Source organism: Myxocyprinus asiaticus, chromosome 40 (assembly GCF_019703515.2).
Source record: "Myxocyprinus asiaticus isolate MX2 ecotype Aquarium Trade chromosome 40, UBuf_Myxa_2, whole genome shotgun sequence".
NCBI classification, from domain to species: Eukaryota; Metazoa; Chordata; class Actinopteri; order Cypriniformes; family Catostomidae; genus Myxocyprinus; species Myxocyprinus asiaticus.
In genome coordinates this window covers 13,364,779-13,387,409 of record NC_059383.1, presented here as the reverse complement: position 1 = coordinate 13,387,409, position 22,631 = coordinate 13,364,779, and the positions used below count along the sequence as shown (strand labels likewise).

Sequence of the window (22,631 nt, the reverse complement as noted above, 5' to 3'; positions counted from 1 at the left end):
CAAGTCTTTTTATTTCCACAATGAATATTTGCTTATGGTAGCTAATTATTACTGTAGGCTACCTCCCGCATTCACGTTCATTCTCAACATCTGTGATTTTTTTCTCTTTCTTATTATAGGCTTATTTGACAAAATCCATCTTTCTTTATATATGTCAGCCTATGCTCATGATGGAGTGGTATTGGAGCATTCGAAATGCTGATGTCCTGACTTTAATAAAAAAAAAAAAAAATGCTCCTCCAGGGCGGGCATACCTCGCCATTTCGCTTCTATTCTGCAATGCTCCCGTAACCTGAGTCACGTTCACTGATTGGGTCAGTTACTGACCACAGTCAGTTACGATGTGTATCGTACAGTCTGACATAATGTCGCACAGTGTGCCATGGCGATATCAATGTGTTCATATCGTACAGTCTGACAAGCAACAATCCTAAAGGACTGTAAAAATCCTACAATGTATAGCAGGCTTTACTCTCTCAACTCTCGTGTGTGTGTATGTGTGTGTGTATGTGTGTGTGTATGTGTGTGTCCTGACTGCACTGTGTGCTGAAGCCACTAGGCCTGAGAACAGGAAGAACACATACTCCTAAAATATCTTTCTTATCGCCATGACATGCTTCCTTAACATAAGGGAAATATGAACTGTATTTCCCCATCAAAGGCTTAGAAATTTCCTTTTTGGACCGTTTTGGTAACACTTTCTATGAATACTGAATGCATTGCAAAGGTGCCTGTTTTGCATTTGCCTAATTCAATATCATTTGTTTTCATTACAAATTATATTAGCATGATAATTTGGGTAAAAAGTTTAATTAAAAACTTAACATGCTGTAAATTTAAGATTTTTAATATTTGGTATTTCCCCCTTTTGCTTTGATGACAATATGGACTCAAGCTGCCATGAACTCCACAAGTTTTTGCAAAACATGATTTGAGAATATTCCAAATAGCATCTTGTGCACCTTAATTAAAACAAAGGAGCCAATGACACAAATTAGCTTGCTTGACCTTGACATAGAGCAGAATTTTTTTTATTTCCTATTTATTGTACATCAACAATGTTTTGTGCTAATTTTTTCAAAATCCTAAAATTTCCTTTTTTATTTCCAGGCCTAATTGAATTCTAAATCACAGATTTTCAGTGTGAACTTTTTAACCCCACTGTACCGTATATAGCATTATATTGTCTTATAAAATACATAATTATTAGTTGCATGTTCTTGTAAATAATAGTAACCAAAGTTCTAGTACTTTTGTAATATTTAGCATACCTATTCATAGTTGCATGTTTAAAGAATATAATGCTTTAATACACTTGTTCAAACACCACATTTTATGTGTTAGCTTATATCATGTGTTATAAGGCATTATGAACACCTTGGCTTTATGCATTATATACTGTATACAGGCTTTATAGAAAGTGTTAACACAGTTTCTATAAGGTTAGAATAAATGCATGAACATGGCATCTTAATTTACTTTGCCTTCCTCTAGCCTTTGAAACTCCAAAGCAAACTCCAGTGCAGGAATCAGGCCATGCCAAGATAGCTCAGAGTGTTTCCCCCCAGCCATCATCAAACACAGACGACAGCCTGCTGGATCTGTGGGACAGCGGTCCGGCACCAGCTACTGCCCCCTCCCAGGCTTCCCACATCATGGACCTGATGGAGGACACCCCAGAGCCTCATCTGGCTAGCTCCTCCCCCAGCCTCCCTCAGCCAATCCTGAGCTTCGATGAGGTACCTGACACCCCCTATTGCACGGGCACAGAAGACGACCCCTCCAGCCTGGTGGATGTGGCCGGACCCCACCAGATGACCCTGAGTTACCAGCAGGCCCTGCAGCATGCTTCCGGCTCTGACAGCCAGGACCTGGATGACAGACAGCTGCTGTTGACCAATGGAGACACACTGCTTAAAGAAGGGGCCCAGGTGAGAGCCTTGTGCTAGTCATATAAAAATACATATACTGCCTTCCTTCCCATACTACATTATCTTTTATGGCAGATACTATTTTCACCCTGTAAATTGTGGTAGATAAACAATTAGCTTTTTATCTAATAACATATATACTATTATAAAATAGTATATAATATGATAACATAAATAGTGTGTATTTACAGTATAATTACATATAGATTAATAACATGTTATATATAGTGTAATAACATATTTTATATATATTAGATATTTTTAGATATTCATTAGTGAATTATTGCAAATATTATACTATAATATACTGTTTGTAATAGAACCAATAGATATGCAATATATTATACTAATAGCATTTTGTCTAGTAACACTACAAATTACATTTATTATTATATATAATAACATGTGGAATTTATGTTGTATATTATACATATATAGTATAATAACATATTGTTTAATAACATAATAAAACATTTCATATTTTTGGTCTATATTATAAGCGCATTATAATAAAATTATAGCAATAATACTATTATTGTATATATAATGCTATATAATATATAATAGAACCATAAGAATAATCATAATAGTTTGTTACTAGATATGTAATGTTATGCTCATGTTATGGGCATTTTGTCAAGTAACATTACATATTAGATATACTAATTTGTTATATAATAACATATATAGAATGTTTGTAGTATATTATAAATAAAAATAGTTTAATAGTATGAAATGCATAGTATAATAACATTTTATATGTTGTGTCTATATTATTAGTGTATTAGTGTATATACTGTATTATGCTATATTACATATAATAAAACCATTAGAATAATCATAATAGTTTGTTACTAGATATGTAATATGTTATACTATTGGTGTGTTGTCTAGTAACATTGCATACCTGTATTACATATACTAATGTTATATAATAACATATATAAATATATAGTACTGTATATTGTATATAAATAAGTGCCCTTTTTATTTCATTATATGAAATTAATTTATTTTATATATCTGGTGGTCAGTAAATGTCACAAACTGAATTTGAACTAGGGTCACCAGCACAAAAACACCAATACTGATGTTCTACCCTACAGTCCACAACTTCACCTTCTCTTCTGGCTCTACCAGACTACTGGGGTACAAATATCAATGCTGTGCTGTTTAACCCAGTGCTTACAGTCATTCCTTATTTTTATTTACTTTTATTATTATTTATTTTGCCACTAGATGGCAACATATGCTCTATACTTCACATCAGTGTAATGCCGCAGACCTCACTGTAACAAAGCACTTGATGTGCCATGTATTTAGGATGTTACTGGTTATCTAACTTAAATTTTGAGTAGCCTATTACCCCACACTACAAGTTTAATTATTAATTTTACTGTGGAATATGTTTGCATGGAGCATTTAGCAGTTTATTTGTGTTTATGCAGGCAAGTGAAGGCTATTTCAGCCAATCACAGGAGGAGGATTTCGCCCAGTCAGACGACTGCACTGTAAAAGTGAATCCAACACCAGTTTTTTACAACAAACCACCAGGTGAAATCACAGCAACGGTTTAAAGATCCCATGATATGGCTGACAAAGACCATTTAATTTCCTGTGTTGATGTCCTTCCTATTGAAACAGGAAGTTGGGGCAGGGCATATGTATCCAAGGCTTTGTCCCATTTTATTATTCAGTATACTGAATAATGCAGACTGTTTTTAAAACGAAGTATGTGAAACAGTACACATTATGCATGCAGTGATATACATTTCAAACAATAGTACACTACATTGTTGTCACATGACCTCATTATGTGCATGTTTAATCCTGTCATTTGCCTTCACTTAGGATCATGGAAATGAAAATGGTTATTTTTGCATTTTAATGCAGTCTTGAAAAAAAGTTTTAACTCTTAGCAGCCAGATTAAATAATGAGTCAAGAAACGAAAAGGAAAAAACAAATATATATATATATATATATAAATCACAGCTATAATTTGAGAGCATTTTAACAGATACACCAATAATATTTGCATCGCTAATATTTTTGGTCAATTTCATCAAAAGAAAAAAAAACACATGTACATTTTAAATGTGTAAACATTTGCTGAAAGTTTGTTTTAACAAATGTTAGGAGTACACTAGCATATAGATGACCACAAAGCTAACAGACATGGATTAAAAGCCACAAAACAATCATATTATAAGGTGTCTGTCTTTACTGTCTGCCACAGAAATCGACATAACATGTTGGGATACAGACCCTGTGATGGAAGATGACGATTAGAAGCGACAGAGACAAAGCCTGGCGACACCTCGAAGAAAACTGATTTTACAAAAGTTTCAGAAGTCTTGCATCAAAATATTTTAGAAAAAAAAAATTGTTAGCCACCGAAGAAAAGGACTCAGGTTATTGTTAAAGATGCCACTGGGTATGAGCACTCTGGGGTTGTGTATGTGCATGTGTGTTTATTATTTATTTCATTTCAATTGTTTTGCTATGCAGAGAATAGCACAGTGCGTATCTAGCGCTCACCTGTGTTTTATCGACTCCCTGTGCCTAACAGGTGTGTGTAGTAGCAGATTAGACCAGATTAGATTAGATTTCTTAATCAACACTGAGCTCATGTCTACTCAGTGGTTCAATCAAGTTCATGGTAGGACTTTCCCACAATGTTAGCGGTTCAGGCTGGTTGCTTAGTGGAATCACACAATATGTGTATGAGTGTTACACCCAGAGGGGCTTTTGGTTTGATGAATCATTTGGTCAGGAATCTCTTCGAAGCTAAGGCATGTCAGAACTAGATATTAGCCTCAGTTGAGTGCGACGACGCTCAAATTAAGCAAACAAAACAGAGTTTGTGGGATTACAAAATTATTTTGTGTTGTGCCAATTATTTCCAGTATGTTGACGTTTCACCCTATGTTGCTGTAACCGCCTTTTAGGACTTTTAGCGCCAAGTGGCATATGTATATTTTGACTACATATGAGACAATGTGTATGAACAGTGGCATTCCTGATTTTTGTTTTGTTTTGAACAACTGCAATAGAATTGGCTTCGATTTGTTAAGAAACTTAGGCAATAACATTTGTAGTGGACTCTCACATGGGAAATGTTTTATTTATATATTCGGCATTGTGTATGTATGTATGTATGTATACCTGCATATACGTGTTTTAAAATAATTGGGGAGAGTCCTCTATTATAAAGGAGACCACAGACATACTCTACGCAAGTACACAGACAGGAATGCTTCGACAGAGGAATGCAAGCACGCAATCCCGTTGTACTGTATGCACTTGACACATTTTTGCGTTACTGTGACGTTAACTTCAGTCTTTGAGGGGGCAATAGAGATAACTTCAGATACCATCACCTGTCTGTGGTTCAATGACGTGACGTGAAGTTCAAAGATATTTTTTTCTGGGACTTAAAGTAAAAAATGGCATATTGTGTGACCGTCCAGTGACAGTAAAAAAAAGTGTCATTAAAAGCTGACATTCTTGAAAAAAATAATCCAGAATAATCTTTTATGATAATTTCTTTCAAAATGATAAGCAGCTAAACAATTTTACTTTTAATTATATTTAATAATAATCTTTTGTCCACCAAATCAAAGTGGTGTTACCAACATGTAGGTAGCCATTTTTTTGTCATGTGACAAAAAATAAATAAAAATAAAACAGAGAGGACCACTATAGACCTTCAAGACTGTAAAGTAAAAAAAAAAAATATATATATATATATATATATATATATATATATATATATATAAATAAATATAGTCCACAGATTCCATCTGGGCCTGGATATTATTCACGTAACTAGCTAAAAACATGTAGACAGTTTAACTTTAAAGTACAAAAAAGGCACGCACATCCAAGTCAAAAGGTTATAGGGTGCAGAATCCAAAAACATACTTATCTATTAAAAATCCTGTTCATTGGAGCTTTGCAGGTGTGCGTTTCCTTTTTTCTATTTTGAACAGTTTAACTCTAACCAACTTTTTCGGCAAGATTCCTTCCGAAATGTTGCGCTGTCATGACAGTAGCTGACCTTCTACGGTCACTTTTTTCTTTCAGAAGACAGATTTTGATAATAACTGCTATAGAGCCCCTTGTAGCAAGGCTGAGAATACAATGCTTACTTGCGTTATGAATTATGTTTGGACACATTTCAGCATGCAGCGATGCAAAAAATCAAACTTGCGCAGCTAGAAGTGTTTGCGTAATTGCATAGAGTATGTTTCTGGCCTAAATTTACTTTGAATAAAGGATTTTGAACCTGTTTATAGATAAATTACACAGTCCAAAGTGAGGTCAGTCCCATCATGAAGGAAACTTCTTATAATCACACGTTCCAAGCCTCTGTAACCCCCATCATTTTAATATAATATTAATATGACCATCATAATCTTTTGAATGTGCTGTTGCTAGTTAACAATGGATTAATCACGTTCTATACAGGACTTAAACGTCTAGAGTGATGTGACCTTAGGGTTTATTCAATGATTATCTTCAGCGAAAGCAATTTATAAGATGTTTTTTGGACTTCACAATTTTGCAACCTTTGAATGAAATTTGGATTTGTAAATGACTTGACACTTAGAACACATTTTTCACTCAAAGATAATAGCAGGGATTTAATCCCCTAGAGATCTCCTAGGGGTTACTCACCTTGCTTAAGGGCACAACGGTGTGAAGTTATCTCACTAACTTTACATTGACACAACCAGTAAACTTACCAGCCCACATCCTTAACCACTAAGTTATCACCACTCACTGTCCTCTGTCTTCCTTAGTATGATATTTTCAGTCTTGAATACACCTTGATTTTGTGTTACACATAATTTTTTGCAAAAATACTGAGTGGAATAAGCAAGCAATAAGACTAAACCAATGTAGTATTGTTCTGTAAATAGCTCTAACTTTGTGCTAATTTTGTGCTAATGTAAAATGTGCTACAATCCCTAATATGGATCGATTCACTGCCCATGAAAAACTAAAGTGGTCAAGGGTTGGCATGCGTTTGGATTGGGTTTCTTTGGTGAGAAAGAAAACAAGGTTGCTCAGTATGAAAGCTGGTGATTTTCAGTGGGAGGTGGCCCGCATCTTTAACAGTAACTTCGCCCCTTTTGAAATGACTTCAGTGTACTCTGGTTCACCCTCCAACCTCCTTAGTAGTGATTATTATTATTCTCTTTCTCCCCCAAACTACAAGGAGACTACTACTATTACCACTGCTATTACTACTACTACTACTACTGTTCTACAGTAATTTCTTCTTTGCCCCTGAAGCAAGGCTTAGCAACTCCTGAAAGTTCTCTCTTTTTTAATTATTATTTTTTTCTATCTCTTCCTTTTTCCGTCCGCTTCTCACATGCTGTTTTTGAAACAAGCACAATATCTTTTGTGACATGCTATGTGCTTATGTATGTTAATAAAAGACTGTAAAACGCTTCCAAAAACTTGGTGTACTTTTTCTTTGTGTTGGGTAAGTTACTCAAAAGACCTAATCCGTTACAAATTACTAATAACTTCTCAAACATTTTTATCAGAATACTCTAGTGATAACTTTATTGAAAAAATAACTAGTTACTTTAAGTAAGGTAAAGCAATAACTTAGTTAAGAATGTTACTTAAGTTACTTTCTAAAACATTTTTCAAAGAAAAAATGTGTTTTTCCACTCTAAGAAAGAAATAGTAGTGTCTATATTTCCAATGTTTTTAAGCAGCAACAGTAATTTTGTAAGTATCTTGGTTTCTATTTCTATGGCTCTGCACTCTGTAGCCCCTCCCAATGAGAAATCTCATTGGTCCAAACTCCAGCTTAACATAATTGTATATTAAACATCAGGTATGTTCTGATTGACTGTGATTTTTGACGCATCCATGCTGGATTTTCGCTTTCAGTGTGAACCGACAAATTACTTGAAGCTCTGTGCCTGGTTAGGACATTATGTAAAACAAAATGGACATATAGAAAAGTTAAAACAGTACTGTAACATTTGTACCTCAGTTTTATTAATGAGATATTGAGTTTGCTGGCATTCATTGGCCCAGTCCATGTATTTTGTATACTGTATTTTTAGAAAACAACCCCAAAATCCTTACATAATTATGGAAATACATATAGCAGCTATGAAAGAGTACACAGCTCCAATTATTGTGTCCACACTCACAAGTACACTTTGCATGCTACATGGACATGGTACACTTTCACACTTTGCCATTCACAGTTCATGTGACAAAGAAAGAAAATCTAGATTTAGAATAATCTGGATTGTAAATTGAGAATCTAAATTCATAGCTCCTATCGTATCCAAACTAATTTACTCACAAAAAATAGACAGTATAAAATGATGATGCTTTCTTTGAAAATGGCATAAGTGGAAACCTTTACTACATAATATGTCTCGTATATGATAATTTGTAGACCACAATCCACTTGTCAAAATGGATGTGAGGAGGCTGTGTACCCAGCGGATTGATGCAACTGTTCACTTCATCTAGAGTATGTAAACAGATTCACACGGCTCTGTTTCGGTCGCTTAGCAACACATTTAAAAAAGCAGAGGGGAAAATGAGACAAAATAATAATTTTATTTGCTAAACCACTCACCAGAAAGAGCCATCAAACCCTTCACACAGATATATATTATAGTGAAAGTATTTTTGGGCAATTTTTGTAAAATGAGATTAAGGTGCAGTGATTTCGCAAAGCTTATACATTTTTACATTGATTGTCTTGTTTGTCATTGAAGGTCTGTGCAAAAATATTAATATTTCTCCTTTGATAGCCATTTGGACATTTAATGCATTGGAAATTCTCAATCTTTTCTTTAAACAGAGAGGGCATACTTCAGCCTTGAGTTGGTAGTCAAGGCATTCTCTTCCTTAAAGAAATTTTCTGGGTTCAATACAAGTTGAACATTAGCATTTCTGGCATAATGTTGATTACTAAAAAAATTATTTCAGCTTGTCCCTCCGAAATTACAGTGACAGTGAGGCACTTACAATGGAAGTGAATTGGGACAATTTTTTGAGGGTTTAGGGGCAGAAATGTGAAGCTTATAATTTTATAAAGCACTTATATTAATTGAGCTTAACTTGCATTAAACACAGAATAATCCTTTAAAGGGATAGACAGAATGTTGGCCTCAGTCATCATACATTAATATGAAAAAGCATTGTTCTTTATTGTTATATAACTTATTTTAATTTGTATTATATAATTGAGTTTGCACAGGTAATTATAAAGAAGGGAACAATACCTTCACCTTTTAAGATAAGTGGACACAACAAAAGAGCGAGTCTTCATAATGTGAGAAATACGATTCATTTATGCTATTGATATTTTCGGGAGGTCTACAAATGGCTGCCCAGTTTGAGAAAACTAAGCATTTTATTGTCGTCATGAACCAAAGATGTCACTATGATGCTGTACAAGCATTATGCTGAACCTGTGCCTATTTATGCCACTAATTGCTTTTCACATTTCCAAAATTGTGCTTATTTTAATCGGATTTCATTTGAAAGCATCTAGCACATGCATGAAAGCAGCGTTATGTGCCGGGAAGCTGACAAAGACAGCCATTAGATGAGTTGAGGTAGAGTCATTGAAGGGCACGGAAACATAATAGGAAATGATGGCGATAAAGAAAAAAGAAATCAAGCCTTTTTCACAATGCAGCAATCACCACATGAAGAAAAATATGCTGCGATACCAAAGTGGATTCAGTTTTCTTACTAGGACAAGCACCAGTGTGAATCCGGTAATGCTGGAATCTCAAATGCTGTGGCCACAACAACAGCAGGGAGTATAGTGAGCAACGTTGTGTTGTATGAAAGGGTTACATCATTCTCGATTCCCAACATTCAGGCCCTATCATCAATCTGAGGAGCACTTTAGGAGGACTGTTTTAATGCTATACAGAAAAATAATTCATACAGAGATTCTGAAAATGTAAAAAAGAGGATTGTACTAATCACATGAAATCAAAGGCAATCTCTCAATGTACCCGCAAGAACTAATGAATTAAAAGCTGTGGGAGGCATCTTCCTCAAATGGAGACTACAGACGTTTCTTTCTTTTTTTTCTTCAGGCAGCTTCAGCAAATCCTCTTGAAGAACAATTTTAAATCCCCAAAAAGTTCCAAATCCCTCCAGAGAGAAAAAAAAAAAAAATGTTTTCAAAACGTTTACCTTGAAAGACAGGTATTGTTTCACGTTTTATAAAATAACATTGATACAGTCGAGCAGCATTGTGTTGCTACAGTACCGACCAACCACTGTTATTTCGCTATGTGTCGGCACTACACCCTGATTTACAAAGACAGGGTATGAAATGTCATTTGTATTATATCACAGAGCCACAGATGAGAAGAGAAAGAGCAAGAGAGGATGTGAAGGTGAGGCATTGGTGGGCTGCAGGCAGCTATGGGAGCCATGGCAACAGTATTCACATAATAACTGCTGCTCTGCATCAGGCGTAGATGCCACGGAGCATGAGAGAGAAAAGAGAGGATGATAGATCTGTATGACCCCTCTCTCTGACGAATACAATATAGATAGACAAAGTTGAATATTCTGAACTTGATCTGCCCTCAAAACTCCAATCAAAACATTTGAAATGCCTTTTGCAGACTCCACTTCCCACAAATGACTCAGCTTTGCAAGAAATTGTTCCACAGGTCTTTTTTGTGGGGTTCATACTGCTGTGCTTCGCCCCAGAAGGGGAAAGGCAGTGGGCAAACCGTAATGTTGATCCAGACCACGGAGCCCCCGAAGGCCCAAGTCTGTGTGAGTACGGCCCTCACGAGGCATGGTGGCAATGGCAGAGGTTAGAGGCTCTAAAGGCAGATTGTTGTGGTTGAGATCCATGGTGGACAGAAGGTGTCCCAGCGAGTCCCAGCGCCTGGCTGAAGGTAGGCGTATGAGGGAGGAGTAGCCACGTTCGGGAAACACGGTCATGGGGGCCAACTTGCTGGTCTCAGTCTCCTGGTGCTCCCTGGAGGACCTGGTTGATGGTTTGGTGTAAGTTCCTCCTCTAGGGTCAGCCAGAACCTCACTGTAAGGGGGTGGAGGGTCCTCCATCAAAACGGCTTCTTCGTAGCAAGGAGGTTTTCCAAAGGCATCCGCGTCTGCTAAGAAAAATCATATGGTTCACCAAGGAACTTGGAAGTGAAACAGACACTGCAAGATGCACCAAAAACGTAAAGTTTTAAACTGCTGGAATATTCATCTTAAAATGTTTACTGTCTTTTGGAACATGGCAGGTGGTTTATAGCTGGTCCAAGCTGGTCATTAGCTGGTTGACCAGTGACCATGCTCCAAAAAACAGATCAAAACCAGTAACTTAAGCTGGTATGACCAGTGTTGGGTAGTAATAGACTACATGTAAAATGGAAGTACTTATAATTAGATTGCATTACATTTTTATGTGCATAATAAGATTACAGTTACTTTTAATGGATTACTTGATTATATATCAATTACATTACCAATCAGTCTTGACTTCCAAAGAATCACCAAAGGGGATAAACATGTTTACTAATGTTTAATGAAAGTGTGTTAATTGGTACCTAATGCACAATTTAACAAAATAAGTAATCCAACAATAATCAGATTAAATTACTTAAAATGTGCAATGTAAAGGATTACATTACAAATTTCCATGCGTAATTTCAGAAGCAATCTACCCAATACTGAATATGACCAGCTGGCAGCTGATTTGTTACTGGTCTAAAATGGTCTACCAGCTTAGACCATCCACCATGTTCCAGAACACAGCAACACAACATTTTCAAGCAAGGTAGTTGCAAATCCTTTGCATAAATGATTTGCACATTCATAGGGTTTCGTAGATATTGTGGACCTTTCTTTTTGCAAGTCAGTGAGGGTACCCTTTCAGATATGGCTCAATGTTAAGCATGGTAAACAAAATATTAGCTAATAAGGTATGTTATCGCAATTTTTTTTACACTCTTTTACAGATTCTGGTAAAAATGTACTTAAAAAAATGTGATTTTTTTTAGTAGTTTGTTTTATTAATAGGGCAGTGCATCCCTTTTTAAAAAAAAAAAATAATAATTAAATTCTAAAATCAAGATCCACCTGTAAATCAAGATTTTATTACAGGGTATGTAACTGAGAGACTTCTTGTAAAACTTTGTTCTTGTATGAGAATGTTATATATGTTTTCTTTTATAATATATATAAAATGTGCATTGAATTTAAAAAAATCTTTAGAATTATAATTATATCAAAGTTTTTTCATATGCTTCTACAGGCGTCATAAAGGACAAAATGAGACTGTTGTTGCAAAGTGATACATTGTCCCTTTAAGAGCTAAATTCTTTCTGACTCTTTCCCTTTTAAGAGCTGACTTATTACTCAGGCCTTGTTTTAATGTGTGGCCATCCATTCTGCGTGTTAGGCAAAGGTTTAAAGGGACATTCTTAGTCCATGTCCAGGGATCCTCCATCTTTGGCAGTCAGTCTGTCTGCCAGAGCACATGATTAGCCGGACTCTGGCTGCTGCTAGCTCTCTCCTATACGCCTCTGCCAACACGACACCCACACAAAACTCACTTTAACCATGTCATACATGAAAGAATGCAGCTCGGGCTGCAAGCACTGTGTGAGGTATGGAGGTTTTCTGTGGTGCAGCTCTTATGAAAAAGCTGATCTTTGGTTCTTGGTTAACATTGTTTATTATATAAAAAAGTAATAAAGGTTTAGCCTTCTCCACTTCTGATCTGATCACTTAGAAAAGTAATAGCTAGGGCTGGGCGATATGGCCAAAAATATTAGGCAGATGCTATTTGCACCATGGTGCAAATGGTGTAAGCCAAAAAATAATAATTCAAAATCGTTGGCATGTGGGGACATTAAAAAGCATTTACGGTTGCACGTATCTGACGCCTCTCAAGAGCAAGATGGCAGGGGTCCAGTTAGGAATGACAGCGCGCCTCAGGATGTAGGTCAAGATATTGCAAACATTTATGCAGCAATAACGAAAATCTCGACCGAAAGGGAGGGCCTCACGGATATACGTCGATCGACCACATCTGTGGAGGCTAAACTTTTTGCCCTGATCATAAGGCTGAAAAGCTAATTGAGATTCTGGAAGCAGCCGGAAAAGAGCTCCACCCACCGCCACCAAAACTGATATGGATCAGGTGTGGGAAAAATTAGAGGAATGGAAAATCGTAGGTATGGAAAATCGAAGCAGACTTAATAATGTTCGTTTCATTGGAATCCCAGAGGGAAAGTAAGGTCAAGATATGGTCAAGTTCCTGGACGGGCTTATTCCCAATTTGTTCGACACAGTGGGCCGTCATTTGGAAATAGAGTGTGGTCTGCTTCCCAGGGCAGGTGACAGACACTGATCCATTCTGGCAAGATTCCTGCTGTCGGCAGATAGAGACTTGATTTTATGTGTAGCAAGGAATAAACGCAAGTTGCGCTTGGAGGATTACAACATTATGGTTTTTCCGGACTTTGCCAGTGCTACACAAGTGAAACGGGAGAGAGTCAAAGAGCGTAAGAAGTTACTTCATGAACAGGATGTGAGCTTCGCATTGCTTTACCCGGCTAAACTGAGAATTATGGATAGACGTAAGACTTTCACATGCCCACGAGAAGCTATGGCCTTCATTAAATCAACGGAGTAAGTGGGTGGCTTTGCCCATGCTGAATCAGTGGTATGGACTACACATCGTGCAGTTTGCTGATACGGTCTAAGAGGGTTTTTTATTCAGTTGGTTGCTCACTGTCTCTCTCTCTCAATCTCCTCTTTTTTATAATTTTTTCTCTTTTCCTTTATTGACTTATTGTTGAGTTTATTTGTTCAATTTGTGGGTTCGATGTTGTTATTTACTGGGGCCTATCTCATTGAAATCTTTTATGTGCAGTTCAATTGTACAGTTTATGTTAAAAAACAAACAAAAAAACACTGGACTGAAGTAATCTTGTGCAATGGTGATGTGTAAAATCTCGTGAGCATGCATGGACCGTCGGATTTCAGGGGGATGGACGCAAGTTGAGGCTGTTATGCGTGAGGTTGAAGTGCATCTTTCTTCTGTTCCGTGGGTTATTGTTAATGGGCTGGGGCACCCTAAAAAAAGAAGGAAGGTTTTATCTTATCTTAAGTGTAAAAAATGTGTAATAGTGTTACTTCAAGAAACGCACCTTTATTCACAGGAAGCTGAAAAACTTGGAGCATGGGGCGGGCATGTGTTTTGCAGTGCTTTTTCAAGTAAGAGCAGGGGAGTCATCACATTGATAAGTAAGCATTTACAATTTAATTGTCTCAAACAGATTAAAGATAATTTAGGAAGAATCATTATTGTTTTGGCTGAAATACAGGGGCAAAATCTTATTGTGGCTATTATTTATGCACCCAACGTTGATGACCAGAACATTTTTTATAGATCTTGATGGGAAGACACAAGCAGCTAGGATCCTCCATGATATGGTTTTGGGTGGAGACTTCAATTTTTTAATGGATCCGGTCTTTGATCATAGTGATGCAAAAGTGTGTAGACCCTTTAGAGCAACATTGACACTACAGAGGATGTGTAAATATCTTGGTCTTACAGACATTTTGAGACTTCTGAATCCATCTGGGAAAGATTATACCTTCTTTTCATCAGTTCACAAGATTTACCCTAGAATATTTTTTTTTTATAACGAAAATATTTTTTATTATGTGGTCAGTAGCGAACGATCAGACCCCGATTGTTGCCATCTCACTTGACGCCAAGAAGGCGTTTGATAGGGTGGAATAGAGCTAGTTTATAAAGATTTTGGAAATGTATGGGTTTGGGAACACTTTTATTGTGTGGATTAAATTACTCTACAAACATCTGTCAGCGGCAGTGCAAACTAAAGGATTAATTTCAGATTATTTTTGTCTTGGTAGGGGAACCCGGCAAGGCTGTCCTCTCTCTCCTTTGCTGATCTGTCTTGCCCTGGAAAAGAAAAGAGGATGATTTTCCTGGTATTGTAGCAGGAAGTGTGGTGCATAAACTTTTACTCTATGCAGATTATAAATTATTATTTGTCTCCGATCCTAGAAGATATACTGTATGCCTAGCCTCCACAGAATTATTAATTCTTTCTCCAAATTTTAAGGATACAGGGTGAATTGGTATAAATCAGAAGCTCTTGCTCTGACAGCATATTGGCCTACCACAGCTTTTAAATAGGATTGGTGATGATCTGGGGGTACTTCAGCAAGGCTGGAATCGGACAGATTTGTCTTTGTGAAGGAATCATGAATCAGGCCATGTACAAGGTTATCCTGGAAGAAAACGTCCTTACTTCTGCTCTGACAATATTCCCCAATTCTGAAGATTGGTTTTTCCAGCAGGACAATGCTCCATGCCACACAGCCAGGTCAATCAAGGTGTGGATGGAGGACCACCAGATCAAGACTCTGTCATGGCCAGCCCAATCTCCAGACCTGAACCCCATTGAAAACCTCTGGAATGTGATCAAGAGGAAGATGGATGGCCACAAGCCATCAAACAAAGCCAAGCTGCTTGAATTTTTCACCAGGAGTGGCATAAAGTCACCCAACAGCAATATGAAAGACTGGTGGAGAGCATGCCAAGACGCATGAAAGCTGAAAATCAGGGTTATTCCACCAAATATTGATTTCTGAACTCTTCCTAAGTTAAAACTGAATATGAACTTGTTTTCTTTGCATTATTTGAGGTCTGAAAACACTGCACCTTTTTTGTTATTTTGACCAGTTGTCATTTTCTGCAAATAAATGCTCTAAATGACAATATTTGGAATTTGGGAGAAATGTTGTCAGTACTTTATAGAATAAAACAAAAATGTTCATTTTACTCAAACACATACCTATAAATAGTAAATCCAGAGAAACTGATAATTTTGCAGTGGTCAGAGCTGTGTGTATATATATATATATATATATATATATATATATATATATATATATATATATATATATATATATATACATTATATATATATATATATTGTATATTACTTATGGATTATTTTCTTTTTTGCATTGCTTTCAGAAGATGTCAAGTTTCTTGAGGAAAGTTTATAAGAAAAATAATAATACTAGTAAACAGATCAGACTGAAATGTGGCATAATGTGAAATTTAGCATTATGGTAAGGTTGATTTAAAATAAAATGTACTTTTTTTTTACTCTGACTGCCAAGTTCCAAGTAAAGAGGTAATATATAAGAGGAAGTTGTTTGAAGTACTTAATTAAATGACTAGATTATTCAAAAATAGCCTTTACAATATGGTTGTTTAATATATAAACCCATTTTTATTGATAAAAAAAAAAGAAAAAAGAAAAAAAGAACTATATTGTGATATATATCATTATCATGATGTAAAATGATTCATATCGTGAAATAAGATTTTGGTCATATCGCCCACCCCTAGTCTAGATGTAGAACATAGGCTAAATATCGGAAATTACTCAAAAGTTTATCATTAAAAAAACAAATCGATACCGTTTTATCACCCAGCCCTAATAACAACACACCTCTCCTTGACAAGTCGAGTGATTTGAGGTATCATTCATGTTTGTAGCATAAATGGATGAGTTACATTAAAAAGTAATACTTCTGGTTATAGGTTAGTTCAAATGTTGTACCATTAGCAAGCCTGTACCATAAGTAAGATTTTTCTTTCCTGAGTTGACACATTTCTTACCAAAACAGGAAGTTGGGGTGGGACAAGTGTTGGGGAACCTAGAAACAGTTCTTATTCAGAACCGGTTCCATGTATTTTAAACTTTTTTTTTTACTGCGCTACCATTCAGCGGCACTGCAACACCGCTAATAAATCAGCAAAGGGAAACATATGGCTTGACGAGTATGGTTCGATCCCCGAACAAATGACTCATGAGAGGGTTCTTTTGAATCTAGAGCACGAAACACACATTGTGACCAGTGGAGTCCGATTCCTAAACAAATGACTCTTATGTGTTGGTTCTTTTGAATCTACACCGCAAAACATACAGCGCAACCTCCCGAACAAATACCTCTCATCAGCTGGTTGAACTAAAATGAACTAAAAGTCACAAAACTTTAAGCCATGGGTTGTTTTTTGTTTTTTTTATATTGTCAGTCTTCAAAAGCGTTAGGGGTTAGGATTAGATGCCCCCTCATTAGGGACAAATGCCCCCTCATTTATAATGGTTTGCATGCCTCTGAGAAAACAAGAAAATGTCTAATGGAGAGCTGGTTGCAACGTCCTACCTTCAGGAACGGTCCAGTTTGCTTGAGGGAGAGTGTGGGTAAGAGGCAACTGTGGGGATATCATTTGAAGTGGTGGACAGAACTGGAGGGGCTCTCTGAGTGGATAGCCTCCACCTGTGCACTCCAAAGGCTCCATCTCCAGTGCCCGCAGACACTGTTCTCTCAGCCTCTCTTCACGGCGGCGCTTCAGTTTGCGTTGGGCAAAGCTGCAAAAGCAGCAGAGCATGACAATGAGAGCCCAGATCAGCCAGAAGCCGGCAAAGCACACCAAAAATGTGTAGGTGCCCTGCGACATCACCATGATGATAACCTTGATGAAGCTCAGGCCTTCCAGGATACAATGGAAAAGAGACCCTCTGGATGTTTCGCTGTGGTACAGTAGAGTTCACTCACCAAGATTTTAAAGCAAACAAACATTCCATAGCTATCATATTTCCGGGAATTCCGTTTTTTAAACCCTTACAGAGTCTATCCAAGAGTTAGCTAAGTTCATTTCCTCAAAGCTAACCAAAGGAAAAGTTTCCCACTGACCAGAGGTCAAAGAAAGTGATCTGGTTTCACTCTTGAACAACTATTTTGTGAAGCGCTTTTCCCGAAAATGCAAGACGTCCAATATATTGGAAAATGAAAGCAAGTAGGCACTTTCCGAAGGTCTCAGAGACCCTTTCTCAAGAAGAGATGAATGTCTGCAGATGCTCTTTTCCCAACAGCTGGTGCAATGAGGGAATGCTAACTTCTCGCAGTGCCTTGGTCTCCCCCTGTGTTGTGATCCTCAGCTGAGCAGATCTGGGCTCTTTAGATCTCTGGAGGACATCGGCAGTCACGCTGCTCAACAAAGGAAAAGAACATAGAAGGGGGCAACCATCATAAGTAATGAACTTGTCATATTTTCAAAACACAGACCTTTAATATTTCACACACAATGGCCCATTCCATAATTAACCTCAGCTGTTCAAGCACAACTTGCACAGTGACTTTAGGGGGTAAGTATCAGTTTCGTGCTTCGTGAGAGTACATGATGTTTCCCATAAATACACAAAACACAGACTGTGAGGAACTGATGTCAACGTGATTGAATTATCATTCACTAATGTATTTTGAGAAATCCACTGCTTGACCATTAATGATGGCTTTCAGCATAGCACCTCTTCAGCTGTTATGATAGCTCTCAACGGCCGACAAATAAATATGCCATTACAACTATGATTAAGACACGTTATGTAACCACCTCTGCTTTGCACTCATTCGCAGTTCAAGTTCTCAAGTGAAAGCTTCCTCATCTATACACTTTGACATCTCAATTCAAATAAAATGCAAAGATGAAAGAGATTCACATCTCATGGACCTTGAGGAAGCAGACTTAATCTTTATGCTGCTTATGGCCTTTTCTCCTTGGTGTTGATGATCGATTTCGATTGCTTCTACACTTCCACACTGATCAATTATATCATCTTTGGAGGACATATAGATTATCTCTCAGGAACTACCAGAGCTGCTTTACACCAGGGCACTATTATGTTGATGGTCAGACATCTCTCATTACAGTAGACTATATGAATGAGCTGGAGGCTGTCATCATCACCCCTTACTTAACTGAGGAAATGTGACTTTGCCTAACCTCAATGGCGTCCCCTATTAACACAATCTCATTGACAGCTATTCATAATGCATTATTATGATATGTAAACAGAATATTTTCGTCACATAAGTATCATCTTTAATCCAGAATATTACATCCTAAATAATCTTAAAACAACATAAACATTTTTAAACGGCTGTGTTAAGGTTTCTAAATTGCTAAATTGGAAAATTCTATTTGTTTTTTTTTTTTTTTTTTTTTTTTATGTTAAAAGGACATAAATCAATCAACCAATCAATTCATAAACATTAATAAGTGCATCCTTTTACAAATCAACAATGATGTGGTGCCTCTCAGGTGGATGATATTTTTAGGGGGAAATGTGTGCAATACATAATGGCAGATAAACTGCATATTACAGTCTATTAGGAAGAGCAAAATACAATATTTAAGGGCATGGAAATGTTCATAAACGTGACATGCAGTCTACCTACCTCTGCATCTCCAGACAACAGCAACAGGAAAACGCATAAGTGACCATTCATATTTGCTGTTGTACAATTAAATAAAGAAATAGAATATATGTTGTTTGTGGTTCCTAGTTGATGCGCGTCTTCTAGTCATAATGAGTTCATTTCCAGACGCGTGACACCATTTTAATGCCCGGGACGTGACTTCATCCAAATAAAGTTGCTCGAGTTGTCAGTGGCACATGCTGCTAGTGACAGACTTTAACCGCAGAGGAGTGTTCACTAATGTTTACCTGGATAAACGGAAAGCGCTCCGTGTTCCGCGTCACTCCTCGAGATCGTGATGCACTCGGCGGTTAAATAGATACCTGATAATTCACGCGAGCGCGTAATGAAACACTCCGCTCTGCGCTGCTGATGTCACGAGGACTGTTTCCAGTTGAGAATAACGGTCCTCTAAACAAACTGACATTTACGCTCGCTCCTCCTTTTTAACTGTTTGTAGAACAAAACGATTGAAGTGTCAGGTCTTGTCTGAATGGGATTGTTTGTTTTGTCTGTTTCGGTCAGGTGGGACTTGGTTGTGGTTGTTTGGTTATGGCAGAATATATGAAGTCTTTGCTCTTTTCTAAATAAATATGGGATCAATAATCTCTTTGGTTCGTTTTAATGACGCAATTAATTGGTTAAGAGCCGTTAATCTGGCTCTGGTGTAAATCTTTTGAGGCTGGAAAATTTAGAAACATTAGTTTGGTGGTCTCAACTAATGGAAGCAGCATTTGATAAAGATGTTTACATTAGGGTTTAAAGTTTAATGGAACATGAATGATCATAGATACAGAGTTCGGACAAGAGCATTGCTATGACAACTTGCATGAGCACTGCAGCAGCTTTAATGTGCTGGTCTGTTACGCGTTGCTTGCACTATAACAGTGTGGCTGTGGGCTTGACAACTACTCCACATTTCATCATAAATTAGTTGCACAAAAAAATTAAAAATAAATAAATAAATTCCTGATCAATGCAGAAACGCCATTAAAAGCCTGCATTCAAAGAGCATTTGATTGGCTGTGTTATTTAGCTCAGAGCAATGTGTGTGTTTGCTTAGACCCAGTCTCAGCACACGCAGCTCATAATTTTATGTGAATAATTCTGGACTCTTTGGGCCTCGTGGACAATATCTGTCTTCATTTTTTGAAAGCCCTGGCCAAAAATCATGCATCCTTGAAGCATTCTTTGTTTTTAAGCAGAAAACAGCTTTTCTCCTGCTGACCTTGCGGATGAATAAAAGAGATCAAGAGTACAGATCAAAGAGTACGGTTTTGCTTTATACATTTCCCAGCAGACTCCAAGAATGGAGACATTATCTAGAAATTTCTGAATACCTCCGTTTTTTGCATGTTCTTCTGCCCACTCTCGTGCACTCATTTTTTGTGCTCTGTCTGTCTGTCTAATCTGAGGCAGTTCAGATAAATCAAACTTGAGCTATTACGAGAGCAGTTTCTTATGCTTGGAAAAGAAAACATTGGAATATATTGTTGCACTCCATTTCCCACACTTTAACAATTAATTACATCTACTGTATATCTTTACCTTACCAGCATATTTTTTTTCCCTTGACTGACATACCTGAATACTATTTGTGTTAAAGCTGCAGTGTGTATTTTCTTTGTCATTAGTGGCACCAAATAGAATTTGCCAGTGAAAATAATTTCCAAACAGGTTTCCCATATATTAGGATTGCTAGATCTGCATAACAAAGGCAACCCACTGACCAATCATACCCATTTTCAGATATCCTTTAATTTTTAGGCCTACAGTACTTTATAAGGTAGCAACATAAAAACTTTGATAATTCATACTAGTCTCACTGTGAATTCAGTGACAGCAGGTTGAAAGATCTTTAGTTGAAATCTATCTGTGCTTTTCGAAATTCGAATCACTGCCCCCAGTGGCCGAAGATGGAAGTGTTGTTGACGTATGAGCATGTGTGAGCTCCAGTTCCCCTCTGAAATGAAACAGAGGGGTGCCAAAAGCAAGTTGCTTTTTAGTTGTAAATGATGAAATACAGTCAACAGGTATGCATGTTTTATGAATCATACACCCTAACCCAAACCCCAACCCTAAACCTAACCGTCAGCAAAGTCTTTCTAGCAAGTCAGTCCACTGTTAGTCATCTTTGGAACGCTCTCAGGAAACTATTTCCAGTCATGCCAGTGCAGCTCCTATCTACTTGAATGGGGAAAGACCGAAATTTCCAAAATGGTTGGTGAAGATTACAATCAAATAAAAATTTTCCAACCATCAGTAAAATCTGACAACACTGGTATCATAAATATTGCTTCTTTGCCTTAGATTACACTAAAAAACAACATTTTTCCTGCTTGTATAGCTAATGTGCATGCGTGTTCTCTAGCTGATAGACAAGTCAAGACATTTTTATTTGTATAGCACCTTTCACAACACACATCGTTTCAAAGCAGCTTTACAGAAAATCATGCATTAACAGAAAATGAAACTGTAATATCTATAATGTTTTAGAGATTGACAGACGATGTCTGCATTTAAAAGGTGATTTGCTCTTTTACCTGTAAGGCAGGACTTCCTTTCTACATCCGTTAACCATTGGGCGTTCCAGTTTCTCCCATTCATTTTAATAGAAGTGACCCGTCTCTGCTAAATAGTCTTTGCCAGAATCCATTTCTTAAAGGTTATTCGAACAACGTGCTATCAATAGCGCTAGTGGTACATGCAATGGAAAAATGTCTGATGGGTTATGGTCCTGTCAGTAATTAATTTGAATAGGGGCCAGTTTCAGGGTACATGAACATTCTGAAGCAACAAGTCGATTTCCTGTGTGATCATTAAATGGATAATTTAAATGCTTCATATCTGTTATCCATAAGTGCCTTTCTGCTGCCACAAATTCACTTTATGTTGAAAGCATTAGCATTGCAGTAGGTAACATGTGTATGTCCTTTTTACAGTTTGGCTAAAGTAAGTTTTTTTTAACTCTAACAGTAATTGTATATATATATGGGTTATACATGGGTAGGTGACATTTGTCCATAAACTTTTTTTTATTTTTTTTTAATCATTAAGACTTTATGTTAAATTTACATATGAGTAAGGGAAATTTTCTACATCTCATAACAGATTACACCAAAGTTTTCACCATTTTTAATCACCTTTTTGCCTTCACTACTTATTTTTAAATGGTTATATGATGACAAATGAATTTTTTAAAAGTACAAATATTCTATTTAGGCTGTCAATTAATAGAACAGCATATAAAAATAGTCTTAAGAGATGAATTATAGCATCCACAGGAAACCACAGGAAACTGCTGATAAAGCCTAAAATGTCATGCCAGATACGACATCTAC

The 22,631-nt window shown here is 36.9% G+C and overlaps 2 protein-coding genes across 5 annotated transcripts in view; one reads left to right on the top strand and one right to left on the bottom strand.

The window, feature by feature from the left end:
- The window catches only part of LOC127431021 (drebrin-like), a 125,081-nt gene extending 119,363 nt beyond the window's left edge, over positions 1 to 5,718 (top strand). For all 3 annotated transcript variants that reach the window (XM_051681207.1, XM_051681208.1, XM_051681206.1), the window contains 3 exons: positions 1,495 to 1,931; positions 3,380 to 3,485; positions 4,169 to 5,718. In XM_051681207.1, the coding sequence (XP_051537167.1) occupies positions 1,495 to 1,931; positions 3,380 to 3,485; positions 4,169 to 4,221 (596 nt within the window). In that variant the 3' untranslated portion in view covers positions 4,222 to 5,718. The remainder of the gene's footprint in view (positions 1 to 1,494; positions 1,932 to 3,379; positions 3,486 to 4,168) is intronic.
- A 2,219-nt stretch (positions 5,719 to 7,937) lies between these two features.
- Positions 7,938 to 19,675, bottom strand: LOC127431031 (proline-rich protein 7-like). 2 transcript variants are annotated; one of them, XM_051681227.1, is made up of 3 exons: positions 19,539 to 19,675; positions 17,197 to 18,021; positions 7,938 to 11,078 (listed from the first exon to the last, which is right to left on the bottom strand). In XM_051681227.1, exons 2-3 carry the CDS (start codon positions 17,495 to 17,497, stop codon positions 10,645 to 10,647), a joined length of 735 nt encoding a protein of 244 aa, XP_051537187.1. In that variant the 5' UTR covers positions 17,498 to 18,021; positions 19,539 to 19,675; the 3' UTR covers positions 7,938 to 10,644. The 2 variants fall into 2 exon arrangements, with proteins under 2 accessions (XP_051537187.1, XP_051537186.1); XM_051681226.1 differs by having other exon boundaries at positions 19,270 to 19,671.
- Between the last annotated feature and the right edge of the window lie 2,956 nt (positions 19,676 to 22,631).